This window comes from Maylandia zebra, linkage group LG6 (genome assembly GCF_041146795.1).
Source record: "Maylandia zebra isolate NMK-2024a linkage group LG6, Mzebra_GT3a, whole genome shotgun sequence".
NCBI lineage: Eukaryota > Metazoa > Chordata > Actinopteri > Cichliformes > Cichlidae > Maylandia > Maylandia zebra.
The window spans coordinates 142556-157368 of record NC_135172.1 but is presented as its reverse complement, the minus strand read 5'-3'; the positions used below and the strand labels follow the sequence as shown (position 1 = coordinate 157368).

The window sequence follows — 14813 nt, the reverse complement described above, 5'->3', positions numbered from 1 at the left end:
CTAAAAGGCCATTACAAAGCTGCAAACAGACATTTCAAGCTGCTGGTGCCTCTGGAGCCCTGCGAACGTCAAGCTGTAGGATCCTCCAGAGACCGGCAGCTGTGCATAAACCTTCTATTCAGCCACCCCTAACCAATGCTCACAAGCAGAAACGGCTGCAGTGGGCCCAGAACCACATGAAGACTAATTTTCAAACAGTCTTGGTCACTGATGAGTGCAGCGCCACCCTGGATGGTCCAGATGGATGCAGAGGTGGATGGCTGGCTGCGTCGTCAGCTAAAAGGTAGTGGAGTCGTTTTTGAGCTGGAATCACGGGGAGAGTTTCAGACTGACCACTTTCTTCCTGGTACAAAAAGAAGAACTGTGCTTTCTGCAACACAACCATCTTCATGCAAGACAATGCACCATCTCATGCTACGAGGCACACCTCTGCATCTTTGGCTGCTATCAGCATAAAAGGAGAGGAACCCATTCTTCCCTGACCTCAATCCTACTGAGAACCTTTGGAGCATCCTCAGGTAAAAGAATATGAGGGTGGGAGGCTGTTCACATCCAAACAGCAGCTCTGAGAGGCTATTCTGACATCCTGCAAAGACATTCAAGCAGAAGCTTTCCAAAAACAAGTTCCATGGATGCAAGAATTGTAAAACTGCTATCAAATAAGGGGTCCTGTGTTATTGTGTGACTTGACCTGTTAAGATGTTTTTGATTGAAATAACTTTTGATGTCAGTGAAATTGATCTACTAATGCTGCAAATTCAACAAATGACCATTTTCAATTCTCTACAACCTATAAAATCCTTTGAAACTCTGTGTGCGTAATCATTTGGAAGGCGCTGTAGTAACTTAACACAGGACGTGTTGATTAAAGTCTCTCCTGACATGCACTGTGCAGCTTGTTAAAATAAGATGATGTTAGTCAGTAGAAAAGCAAAAGGATGAGCCTTTGGCTGGATCCAAGCTCACCCCAGAGTGCAGAGTTATAGATAGAGTGAACTCTGAGTAAATGCAGTCATGACTAAAATTATGAACGGCTGTGTGGATTTGACACCAGCTTTCCAATGCTTCAAAACGACAACTGAAACCATATTACAGCCCAGTGCATGCTGTCACGGTGGCTCTGTCTTACAGAGCTGTACAGTTTACACCCAAACCACCAACTGAACATCTTCCTGTAGAGAAAAAATATTTTCACATTTCCACTTCATGTATCCCTCCACTCTCTGACTCTTACACTAATTTGTTGTTTAAGCAACACTTAATGAATGAATGTAACTACAGAGTTACAGTGTAGCCGCTTGGCTACATAAGTAACGTTTGAATAAATTAAGACAAATGATGTATTAAATGTAATCCTCCAAATATATGAAACTGATGCAAGTTTCAACTGAGTATTACAGCCTGTAGTGTAACTGAGCCACATTCATGAGGCGGCACTGTTCCACGTGTGTCTATACTTAGAGTGACACACACGTGTGCACACACACACTCGCACACCCAAACACACACACGTCTGGTTTGCTCTCCTCGTGGGGACCTGATTTTGGTCCCCACCAGTATAGTAAGAACCCATAGACACACACACATACACACACGGCACGACTTTTTTCCCCTGTGTTTGTACAAAGCTTTTAAGAGCGCCACCTGCTGGTCACTTATTAAAATGTACAACTGTAGAGAAAATGTTGAAAGCTCTGAAGCTTTTGTCCTTGGACAGAAACTCAGATTTGCTCCGTGTGACAGCACGATCGTTTCTCTCTCTCATCTAGCTGCCGAACATGTTTGGGAACATTCGATCAACCATCCTCTCCCTGATGATTGGCTCCTATGCTTCTTCAGCTGTCACCTTCCCCGGTGTCAAGGTACAGACACACACTCACACACCTCGTTGAAAGGTGGAAAACCTTTCTTGGCTGAAAGCTAAAAGATATTGCTTGTTAAACTGTAGCAGAAGGGTTGTAAACTGTAGGGAACATGAAAGAAAGCAAAGGGGGCAGAAGGACCAAAAAGCTGATGACAGAGAGTACAGTGGACAGGAAACAGGAAGAAGAATAAACAAGAGACAACACTGGGCGGAAATAAAAGGGAGGATACTGCCGTGAGATTTCACATTAACAGTAACTAAAGGTCAAGTTTGCAGCATCATGCACACGTTTTACCTTTCCTTTATTCACCTCAACCCTGAAATCTCTTCCCTCATGCTTCTCTGTCCTACTCCTCCTCCTCCTCTCCAGGTGATTTATGACCTTGGCGTCTCTTTCCGGGTCATCATGTGGGTCTGGGCTGGAATGGCGTGCACTGTGATCCTAAACTGCTTCCTGAACTGGCCCACTGAATCTTTCCCTGCACCCGAAGACATCAGATACACGTCAGTTTTAACAGAATAGACAAATTAACACTGGAAACTGTGTCAGACGTTTAAAAGTAGAACACAAGTCTCATGATGAGACAGTTGTGATCAGTATGATTGCTCCTACAGAGCGTAGTGATCATATCTGAACTGTAAGATAAGATAAGACTTTATTGATCCCACAACGGGGAAGTTTTTGCGTCACCTCAGCTCAGGTACAGATATCAGAAGGAAATACAAAAATACAAATAAGTACAATCAATGAAAAAAGTAAGATAATACACTACATACAACGGTAGCATACACAGTATGTGACTATGGATATGGTTGGAAATATGGAAGACATCAACTATATAGCTTGACATAACTATTGTACCACTACTATTCCTATTTATAGACATGTACACCTTAAATATGCATATGTATACATATACATGCATATACACCTGCACATGTCCGTACACATGGAAGGTCCATTATGCATGAAGTGGTGAGCGTGGATGCTCCCTGGATTCCCACAGCGGTACCAGTTTGGGGTGATTCCATTCTCCCTGAGAGATTTCTCCAGGGACGACACAAAAACCTGAGTGCAGGATGCAGAACTGAGAGCGCTGAGAGTCGACTAAAGCTCACAATGGAAAGAGACATGAACAAAACACAGAGAACAGAAGAGTGACAACAACACCTGGGACAGCTGTGCACAGGCTGCTCAGAGGACAGAGTCATTGCAGTCGGTTAGGCTATAAATCACTGCCTTCAGACTAATATAGATATTGACGAGGGAATCGCTCCTCATGTTGTGACTTCATGTTACCCACTCATGTCAGCTGTCACGAGGCTTCATGATGAACCTTTCCCATGTGTTCTGAGTTTTACAGATTCAGTAACGTCAGCTGTGGTTTCGGGCACGTTTTATGAGTATCTCCAAAAGTCTTCAACTTAAAACATCTTTGAGATAGTGGGAATTGCACATTATGACTCTTCCCATTACATTCTGTGTGTTTTTTTCCTCTTAACAGTAAAAGGGTGAAGATAAGTGGGGTTGTGACAGAGGACAGCGTGACCGGGGACAGGAATATCACCCACATGACTGCAATGGAAGACACAATGGGATCCAGACAGACAGTACCTGAGCACACAGACCCCCACAGCACAGCCCAAGGTATTTGTTTTGTTATTTTGGCTTTAGTTTAAGTTGAGCTTGCTGCCAACACTCTCAGTGATTTTATTCTCAAAAAAATCAAGCTCCCATCGTCCGAGCGGTCATCTATGGCTCCCTTGCCTTTGATGAGGGTTAAGTGTTGCCCCGAGTCCAGAAAAACACCGTCAGGGTCTTGTTCACGAGGGGAGAGTCGACCAGTGGTTGACAGACCAGTGGTCCAGCATCTGCAGTGATGAAAGTGATGGGAAAATGGTAACTGGCCTGCATTAGTATAGTGCTTTACTCAGTCCCTGAGGACCCCAAAGCACTTTACCCTACATTCACACACTGGTGATGGCAAGCCACACCTGCCGGACACTGGCGCCACCGGGCCCTCTGACCACCACCAGTAGGCCAACATGGGGTTAGTATCTTGCCCAATGATATTTGGCATACAGCCAGGGGGGAGCCTGGGATTGAACCACCGACCTTCTGATTAGTGGCTGACCTGCTCTGCCATCAGAGCTACAGCCACCCGTGGGCTTTCTAGTCTTTAAAGACTTGTGTGCACTGTAAACTACCATGAACAGCAAAATGAACTGTGTGAGAATCTGCGATGGACCTGAACTCTCAGTGAACTGAAAGAGTTTTGGCTGGAACCTGCACGGCTCTGAGGTCTGTATCTGCTGAACCAAAAGCTAAATGTACATTCATACATTTTCTCTCTTTGTCTCCTCCTTCAGCGTCTGTGCCGCTCTGTCATTCTGTGTGTTCTCCCATATTCCTGTGGAGTGTTATCACCATGGCGATGACACAGCTGAGGCTCATCTTCTTCATGGGTGCTATGAATAAGATGATGGAGTTCCTAGTCACCCACGGCGACCCCAACCGTAAGAATAATGGTCCATTTTCTATTTTTTAAATCTAAATGCTCCATGGTTTATTTCATTGGCCCTGCGACAGACTGGCGACCTGTCCAGGGTGTACCCTGCCTCTCGCCCCATGACAGCTGGGATAGGCTCCAGTTTTGGTATTCCTTATGTGGTTTTTAAAAAAACTCTATATCAAGTGTTTAGTGTTCTGCTGGGTGAAAGTTAAGGTTATGGCACAGAATTCACATCATTTTTATTCTCATCAAACCATTTAGTAAACCCTCTCACCACATGAATGCAGGCAATCTGGAAAAGACTGCTTTACCATAGTTTCACCGTAGCATAAAGGCAATCACTCAGATCTGCAATGAGCTTCCTTGTAAGGTGCACATTGGAGCCAAATCATCAAATCAAAGGGAACATGGTTTCAGCGTTTCTTTTATTTGTCACTTGTTTATAGGGCCAAAGTGAGTGTGCGGCTAATGAGAATAATTGCTGTTAACCCGTCTCTGGTAATCCCTGACCTGCTGCTGTCTCTTTCAGCCTCTGAGGAGCTACAGAAGGAGGTGGAAAAACAAGGTATAAACCAAAACACTCAGTTCTAATGGTGCACACACATGACTGCTGTCCACTGAGACTCGACCCAGGACCAAGACCTGTTTGGGTCCTGACTTAAGATTCAGATTGGTTTTACTCTGTGGAAGGAACATGTTAGACTTACAATTTCAAACGACTTCAAGAAAGCACCTTGAACAGTGAGTTACTCAGATTTCATGGGAACTTCGTGATTCATTTTCTAGAGATCAACCAAATGCAATTTTCTTGGCCAATTCAAAATTGCAGCTGTTTTGTAAAAGGCCAATACCTGCTTTGATCGGCTCTGAGCTCTTGTTCTTGTGCTATGACTAGATGCAAGTGTAACACACCCAAAGAAAGATTCTAGGTCTGACCAACCGTCTCAGTCGTGGGCAAAAAGATGACAGTCAATAAAATTCTAAAAGATACTTTATTGACAAAAAATATCAAGAGATAAAAGATAAAACAGTCCAGTGTCCCATTTATGAATCAAATAAAAACACACAGTCCCAAGGCCAGAGCCAGCTATGCCACACGGCCAGTTACACTCCATGTGTTGCCTGTAACAGGGTTAGAAGTTGTCCTTGGAGACCCACCACCCTGCAAGCATATAGCCAGTGGTCACTCCAGCCTCTGCAACTCTGCTACCTTTAGGCTGTGGCATATAATAGGCCCTGGCCTGCACAGAGAGACAAAACTACACTTTCACTATAGAATTCATAGGACAAAACCCATCCATCCCAAACATATCTGATTTCATCACAGTACATACCTGCACAGAGAGACAAAACGACACAGCAGTGTTTGTAGTGTGGGCTATAAGTAGACCAGTGTATCAGTGCAATCAAGTACACCTGCCTCTAATTAGTCCAACCCCATTCCAGCCATTGGCTCACCAAAAATGTGACACACACACAAAACCACTCCCAACCCAGTGCAACTTCACACAATAATATGGAGCTGAATTAACACAGGTACATTAGTCTACCATGTTACACCCCTCCCTGCTGAAATGGTCATTGTCCCAATGACCATGTAATCTATAAATATTAGTCTCCAAATCTCTGTGGAGGCAGTCCTTTGGTTGTTCTTGTTGACCGTCTGGGTTCTTGATGAATGAGTCCTGTCTCGATGCCTTCTGGGCCAGCCTCGAGGGGGATTTCTGTAGGAAGCCAAAACCCGACCCAGGGTGGAGCAGCTGGAGATCTACCAGTGTGTGGCCATGCATTTCCAGTTTTTAAATCTTCCTGCCTGGCTGTCTCCACCTCACTCCTAGAGTTCTGCATATCTTGTTGCATAGGTAGCAAACAAGGTCTCATTAAGTTATGATGCATCACTTTCTCAACATTTCCCCCTTCTTGTCTAATTACATACACCGGCAAATCAGGATCTGCTTGTTTTATGACGACATAAGGTCGCTGCTCCCACCTATCTGCCAACTTACCTCGGCCCCTTGCTCTCAAGTCCTGTAGCAATACTCTCTCTCCAGGCAGCAATGGAAGAGCATCTGCTTTCAGGTCATGATATTTCTTTTGCCGGGACATTTCAGAGTCTCTATGGTCTTGAGCTTTTCGGAAGGCATACTGCAGCCGTCTCTGATGGCATTGCACCCAGTTGCTTACAGAAGAACAGCCCACATTTTCAGTAAGGCCCATCAGCCGATCCTGGGGAAGAAATCCATGCCTTCCAAACATCAAATAATGTGGTGAATATCCTGTAGAACTGTGCACTGTATGGTTATATACCTGGATCATCTCAGGCAGGTGATCTCGCCAGTTTCTCCTCTCTTCACCTAATGTGCCCAGCAACCCCAGAAGAGTCCGATTAAGCCGTTCACAGGCCCCATTTCCAGCTGGGTGTTGTATGATCCTTCTTTATACCATACAATTCACACAGCTCCTGCACTAGTTGCGATTCAAAGTTAGGACCTTCATCTGACAGCAGTCGTCTCGGTGCACCAAAGGGCTGAATTACCTTGCTCCAGAGTGCTTTAGCTGTCGTCACTGCAGTCTGGTCTTTTGTAACTGCAGCCCAAGCAAATTTACTGAAGTGATCCACCATGACCAAAACATTATGATACAGATCTTCTGGACCGTTTGTGACCCGTGGTAGGTACCTATTTAAAATAGGACAGAGCCGTAGGCGCACAGTCAGTTTAAAAGAGTTTAATTTTTAATACAAAATAAAAGAAACAGTGTAACAGCAGCACCTAAAAACAATTAAAAACGTTACCTTATTAAAAACGATAAAACTGTACGATTGCCTGTGAGACAGGACAAGCGCTGCGGGGAACAGTTTAAAAACAAATCGACATAGCACACAGGTTAAAAATGGACAGCAACTCACACATGACCCCAAATGGGTAAAACACTATAGAAAAAAAGGCAAATCTTCGGTGCCGTCTTCACTCGGGCCCCCCGCTGTGCATGCAAAAGCGGGGAGGCAAAAAAAGGATTTGTTTTCCCTGCAGCGCCTTCACCGCCTGCGAATCAATATCTGTGGTGCCTACTGATACAGAAAAAAAGTAAAACAAAAAAACAAAACCATCGACAGCCGCAGCAGTCAGTCTGTCGGCTTACACCAGTTTAAAACAAATTAAAACACACTGATGTGTCGGGTCCTTTGCCCGCAGCCAGAAATCCACCTGGCAAAGCAGCAGCTCGGTACTCTGTGAATAAAAGGCAGGAGATCACTAGCTGGACAATAAAACACAGGAATATTCCTCCACTGAATGGGTTTTGTTACCTGTCCACAAGTTCGTGTCACACCCTAATAAATGTGGGTCAGTGGCGATGAAGTCCACTATACCGTTCTCACGGGAGCAATGTTTCCCACCTACAAGGGTGCAAATAACTGTAAACCTCTGCCAACAGCCAGAGCTCAAGTGGTACATTTTTGTGTAACCTACCGTTCTAACAGAAGTTTAGGGGAGGACGCGTATCAGACTTTCATAGTTAAGAAACACCAACTTGCCCAACTCGGACCAAGCACTCGCAGCTTCAGGTTTGCAAAGGAATACCCAATTGCCCACACCTGCGCTTATGAAAGGAGCGAAGACCAGCTCCGCCCACCAGGGGCGGTCCCAAGTCTCCAGGTCTCACCTGTCACACACCTATAGACAAAAAGTCTACAGACAACAGTTCCATGGGTGCAGATGTCTTAATGGGAATCAACGGAGCATGTTTCGCAGCAGCCGCTTTACGCAGGACACAGGCCTTACATTGGGAACACCAATTTATAACATCAGCATTTAATTTGGGCCAGAAATATCTTCTTTTAATGAGGGATATTGTTTTTTCTGGGCCCCAGTGTCCTGCATATTCATGGTACGGTTGCCATATAGAATACTTCTCACCCTCAGGAACCAAAATTTGAACTACTGGATCGACCTCCTTGGTATCATGTGATGTCCGACACAGCACTCCATCTTTTAGTGACAGTCGTTCCCAGTGCCGCAGAAGACAGAACAGGTTTAGACTCCTGTTGCCTCTCACGCTTATTTGGCTGATGGCCCCTCTGTAGATAACAGAGCCACCCTTCTTAGCGTTGAGTCCTCCCCTTGCAAGGCAGACCACTGAGATGGCGTGCGTTCAGGAAACAGAGGCACACCACAGGTTACATTTTGTAAACCCTCCTGGTTAGAGTTGCTTACGCCAACACACATTGCTCTGACCACATTTACTTCAACCTGTTTAAAGGATGGAACCTCTACTTCTTCCCTTTGTCCCTCTGTAGCCTCGGATACTACAGGTGATGGATATCTGGATAGTGCATCTGCACTCTGATTAATACGCCCTGGCCTATATTTGATCTCAAATTGAAAACTAGCCAGGCGTGCTGCCCATCTCTGCTCTAAGCTACCAAGTTTGGCTGAACTCAAATGTACCAAAGGGTTATTGTCTGTGTAAACTGTAAAGGGTACACAATACAGATATTCAGCAAATTTCTTGGTTACTGCCCAGGTCAAGGCCAGAAACTCAAGTTTGAAGGAGCTATAGTTCTTATCATTTTTCTCAGAAGGGCTCAAACTCCTACTAGCAAAAGCAATTACTTTCTCTTTTCCATCCTGAACTTGTGGGCAATTCTTGCAAAATCTTTCACAAATCTCCGATAATAGCCTGCCAGACCCAGAAATGATTGTAATTGTTTCACAGTAGTTGGAATAGGCCATTCTTGAATACATTTAATCTTGTCAGGGTCTGGAGCAACCCCTTTTGCTGAAACACGATGACCCAAATACTGAACCTCTGGTTTTAGAAGACAGCACTTCTTGGGTTTTAATTTGAGGCCATGCTTTGACAGTTTACCAAGGACTGCATCCAAATGAACCAAGTGGGTGTCAAAATCTGGAGAATAGATTACTACATCATCTAAGTAGACAAGTACAGACTGTAAGTTTTCTTCACCCAGGCATACATGCATCAACCTTTGGAAGGTGGCTGGTGCATTTGACAAGCCAAAGGGCATTCTGGTGAATTCAAATAAACCCATGGGTGTAGTGAAGGCTGTTTTTTCTCTGTCTGGTGGGGACACCCCAACCTGCCAATATCCACTGGCAAGATCAAGTGTGGAAAAATACTTTGCGTTACCCAAACTGGCAAGTGACTCTTCTATTCTTGGAAGAGGGTAAGCATCTTTATGGGTCACAGCATTAGGTTTATGATAATCCACACAAAATCTAAGTGTCCCATCCTTCTTACGGACTAACACAACCGGAGAAGCCCATGGACTGCAACTAGGCACAATGATGTTAGCATCCAACATACCTTGAATAAAACTCTTCACCTCCTGATATAACTTTGGTGGAATTTGTCTATAGCGCTCACGGACTGGTGCAGCATTGCCTGTAGGAATTGAATGCTGCATGGTGCTTGTCAATCCATAATCTTCCTCATGCACAGCAAACACTGCTCGGTGCTTATGCAATAAAGCCTGCAGTTTCTCCAATTCCTCTGTGGACAAATGAAGACCAGTTAAATCAGGGAACATGCATTTCTCCTTGGGCAGGGCTTGCGTTTGGTCCATACTCACTCTGTGTTTACACCAACACGAGTCATGTTCACACTATTCTCTTGTATGATATCTGCTGGGTCAATAATAAAAGTCTTAGCCAACTTCTGATGTCTATAAAGGTACATTGGTGAGTCATTAAGGTTTTGGACCCTAATCAAAAGCCTCCCATCATGGACTGTAGATAATGTTCTAGCAATTAAGACTTCACCCACCTCGACAGGTTCCACCAGGCATTGATAATCCCTGCCATCCACTCCAGTCTTCGTACGACCCCAAACCAACATCTCACTCCGAGGGGGAATCTGTATAGGATGGCGATTTATGGTACGTACATACCCAATGGACCCATCTGAAGCTGCAAACCGTGCCTGACTGGCACAAATCTGAAAAGCAGTAGTCCAAGCTCTGTTCGGCTCCACTAGAGGAGAGGTAGGCTAATGGCTTCTCCTGATCCATTTTTTCATAACACTGAAATAACATTCATACCCAGGACGCCTTCATTGTCGGTTAAACATTGGTCCTTAATCACCAAAAAACCACATTCAGGGAGTTCCACCTGTCCAATCTTCACATGTAGCAATACATAACCCAGGTATGGAATATCTAGTCCATTAGCAGCCTCGAGCACCAGCCAGCTGCTTGCATCCTTCAATTTCATCCCATTACTGCCAAAGTGTTTAGAGAAGTAGCTGTTCTTTATCAGTGACACATTTGATCCAGTATCCAGAATACACTGTATTGGAACATCATCAAGACACAAGCTGACTTTAGGAACTTTTCCAATCAGTTTTTTCACATCAGTTTGAGGCCCATTGGCATCGACACAACCCACTGTCTGGGCCACCACAGTGGTGTCGTCTAGTTTAACGATCCAGATCTAGGCTTGCTTTTACAGAACCGAGCTATGTGGCCTGGCTGGGAACAAGTGTTACAGATGGGGCTACCTTGTTCATCATAGCTGTTTGAGTAGACTCTGGGTCTGCTCCCTCCTTTCTTTCTTGATCTGGACTGGTCAGTCTGTTTCCAGTCCAAAGTCTTTTGTGTAGCTTGATGAAGCTCTGATCGGATTTCTTTGATCAAAGTCTGTGATAAATCATTGAATTGTGTGGTCATTTGCTTGTTCATGTCCTCCCACAACTCTGATTTGATCTGTTCCATATCCTTAGCATTACAGGTCTTGTATCTTTCACCTTTGGCAGCAAAACACTGGACTGGATCAACCATTTCACCATAAACGTGTTCCCTCAGGATTAGTTCTGCTTTAATTTCTGCAAAAGTCAACTGATCATTCATTAGAATTTTTGTTCTGAATTCACCTCTAAGGGCAGTGTCTCTCAAGCCTTCAACCAGATGATCTCTGAGAAGAATATCTTCGTCATTCATACCTCTAGGGTCCTTCCTCTTTAACCTGAGAAAATGTTCTTGTAATCTCAGTGCAAATGAACTGATGTCTTCATGTGTTTCTTGGCGAGCGTTGAAGAACTGAGAGCGCAGGACCGAAGCAGTTGTTTTATCCCCATACAACTTCTCTAACTCATTAAAAATTAGCTCAGATGAATTACGCTTCTCTGGTGCTAGAATTAAAATCTCTCTTTTAGCCTTGCCTTCCAAGCAACAGAGTGTTAATTCTGCTCTAAAATCTACAGGAACTCCTTGCAAAGCAAATGTTGTCTGCAAATTACTTTTCCATTCACCTAGACTAATATCTGAATCCTTCCCTCTAAATTTAGTTGTGACCATATTAAACATAGGGATCATACCAAAGGGCCTAAACCCTGCACTAGAAACTGGTGCTTCTCTATTTGGGCCAGACTGTAATTCACTCTGATCAGTCATCTTGCTTTTGCCCACTACAGATTATGGTAGCCAGATCCTGTCGACAACGCCAGTTGTAACACACCCAAAGAAAGATTCTAGGTCTGACCAACCGTCTCAGTCGTGGGCAAAAAGATGACAGTCAATAAAATTCTAAAAGATACTTTATTGACAAAATATATCAAGAGATAAAAGATAAAACAGTCCAGTGTCCCATTTATGAATCAAATAAAAACACACAGTCCCAAGGCCAGAGCCAGCTATGCCACACGGCCAGTTACACTCCATGTGTTGCCTGTAACAGGGTTAGAAGTTGTCCTTGGAGACCCACCACCCTGCAAGCATATAGCCAGTGGTCACTCCAGCCTCTGCAACTCTGCTACCTTTAGGCTGTGGCATATAATAGGCCCTGGCCTGCACAGAGAGACAAAACTACACTTTCACTATAGAATTCATAGGACAAAACCCATCCATCCCAAACATATCTGATTTCATCACAGTACATACCTGCACAGAGAGACAAAACGACACAACAGTGTTTGTAGTGTGGGCTATAAGTAGACCAGTGTATCAGTGCAATCAAGTACACCTGCCTCTAATTAGTCCAACCCCATTCCACCCATTGGCTCACCAAAAATGTGACACACACAAAACCACTCCCAACCCAGTGCAACTTCACACAATAATATGGAGCTGAATTAACACAGGTACATTAGTCTACCATGTTACACAAGAGTTTAAGTACGGATCCTGGGGAGGGAAAAGGGGCAGTGGCCTGGGTGGAGGTACACTGAGTCACTATAATGAGAAGAGACAGGCAGTCAGTGGCAGTCCAGTGAATCACAGCCAGAGATTAAGCTATGATGGTTATGGTTTACGTGTTGCAGTGGTAGGCGTCAGGCAAGGAGGGTGTCTAGGGGGTCTGGGTGAGGAGTGGTCAAGACAGAGTCCAGAATATACTTGGAGCAACGGCCCTGGCAGGGGGCAGGTAGGTGAAAGGCCACGATGGAGGGAGTGCAACCTGATAGCAGAAAACCAGCGTCCAGACAGAGATGCGTATTTTTCCTGCTTGTGAAGTGTGACGTGGTACTATGACAGAGAGAAAACACTGTGGGTAGAAATGCAAAAGATAAGGTGGCCACGACTAAAGCGAGTTAGCTGAAGATCTGGCAAAGGTCTGTTGTGAGTGCTGGTCTTAAATGCTGGTGACTTGATTGCATTGAGCTGTGAAGGCTGATTGGAGTCTCCGCCTGAAGGTGCAGCCCAGCAGAGTGGAAAAACCCCGCACTCACCTGGACCATGACAGTTGGTTTCAGCCAGTTTGTCTTTCTTGGCTTCTTTAAAATGGCCATGTTCAAACTTTTTGTGGTAGTCCACCTGCAGTTTACTTTGGTGAGCTGTGTCTTCCCTCCCAGTGTTACCATGTGGCATTATTGCATGTCCACGATGTAACTACTTCTGATGTTTCCTCTACATTTCACCTTCACTAGTTACTTTGCCTTGTTTGGTGTCATTCTTTTCAGCACAACCTCACGTGTCTGAATTTACAGTCATGTTTTCATTTTGACAAACTGTATTAACACAATTGATCTAAAATCAGACAAACAACAAAATCCGAGTAGAAAGTTATATTTGTTACTGTAACAACCACAAACATGTTTATTGAATCATATTTCATAACTTTAAATGCAAATATAAATTGTCAGTTTTAAAATCATACGCACAAGTTTTGCAAACAACAAAGTGATTTGCAGCCATTTACCTTTTTTAACCATGTCAAACTGTTTACAGAACAATCAGCTGTTCTTCAATAAGATGCCACAAATTATTTGTGTCACTCCAAATATTTCTGTCCACTATAAAGGAAACATCACAGCCTGATACCTGCAGGTCTGACAGCAGCAGGTGTGTCACTCCTGTTTCTACCTGGAGACAGCAGTCGCCTCATTGTTCTGACACACAACACAACACTATCCACAACACTACACACTAACTACACAAGACAACACATTGACTACACACTCCAAACACGCTAAATGTCACAAATCTCTCACATCTCAAAACTCGCTCTCTCTCTCTCTCTCTCTCTCGCCGTCACTCCTAAATCTTCCTAAACAACCAAATGTCATGTTGCCATATCAACATGGTGCATTTTTGCACCAACATGAACGGGCTGATTTTGGTTTGATTTTTCTTTTTTGCTCATTAGCAGAGAGGTCTCGCTGCGCTGTCCTCAGACAGTAAACACACGTATATATTGTTTATCATGAGTCTGGTTTTACGTGGCCTATCAGCACAATTTAAAAACTGGCACCTTGTTGCTTTGTCATCTTGAAGTGGTCATGTGATCGGCTTACCACGACTACTTTATTCTTCCTCAGTCAAACAGCAGCACTCATGCCATTGTTTTGCCCCCTGAGCTCCAGGTGTTGTGCCAAAAAGTGATCGTCGGGCAGAAAGTGATCGCTGTCCGCGGGAGCGCAGCTGCTTAAAGCTGCAGCACCCAGATTACTTACAGCTACTTCTGTGCAGCTGATATAAGATGCTGTAAACTACAGACAGCTTCAACCGTCTGTTTGCTGTAAAATAGTAACGCGACCGCGCCGCAGTTTCTTGTTAGTAACGGTAACGGCGTTGTAACGATAGGAATAGTAATTAGATTACTCGTTACTGAAAACAGTAACGCTGTTATTCCCATCACTGGTAATCGGACATGTGGGAAGCTGACATGCCGGTTACCTGTCTATGTCGAGAGCACTGAAAAATTCCAGCTCCAGGCCCTGTCCAGTCAATGAAAGAGTCTGCAACATTTAAAGATATTACAGGATGACATCCTAGGTGACAGGTTTGACCAGCCCACAACCCCCCCACCCTCACCCTCACCTTCACTACAGAGTCCTCTCCCCACTCTCCTGCCTCCCTCGCTTCCCCCCCTTCCTGACACCATCTCCCCCCCTCCCCTCCTCCCAAACATCTCCCAGTGTCACAGTGGATCAGGTCAGGAGGCAACTGAGGAAGCTTCGCCCCAGAAAGGCAGCAGGCCCAG

General features: G+C 44.6%; 1 protein-coding gene across 1 annotated transcript in view; it reads left to right on the top strand.

Annotated features, from left to right (window-relative positions):
• Window positions 1-14813, top strand: part of slc43a1b (solute carrier family 43 member 1b) — a 30142-nt gene that overhangs the window by 7531 nt on the left and 7798 nt on the right. The window contains exons 6-10 of the mRNA XM_014407288.4: window positions 1770-1862; window positions 2235-2368; window positions 3370-3512; window positions 4235-4381; window positions 4907-4942. Coding sequence (XP_014262774.1) covers window positions 1770-1862; window positions 2235-2368; window positions 3370-3512; window positions 4235-4381; window positions 4907-4942 — 553 coding nt within the window. The remainder of the gene's footprint in view (window positions 1-1769; window positions 1863-2234; window positions 2369-3369; window positions 3513-4234; window positions 4382-4906; window positions 4943-14813) is intronic.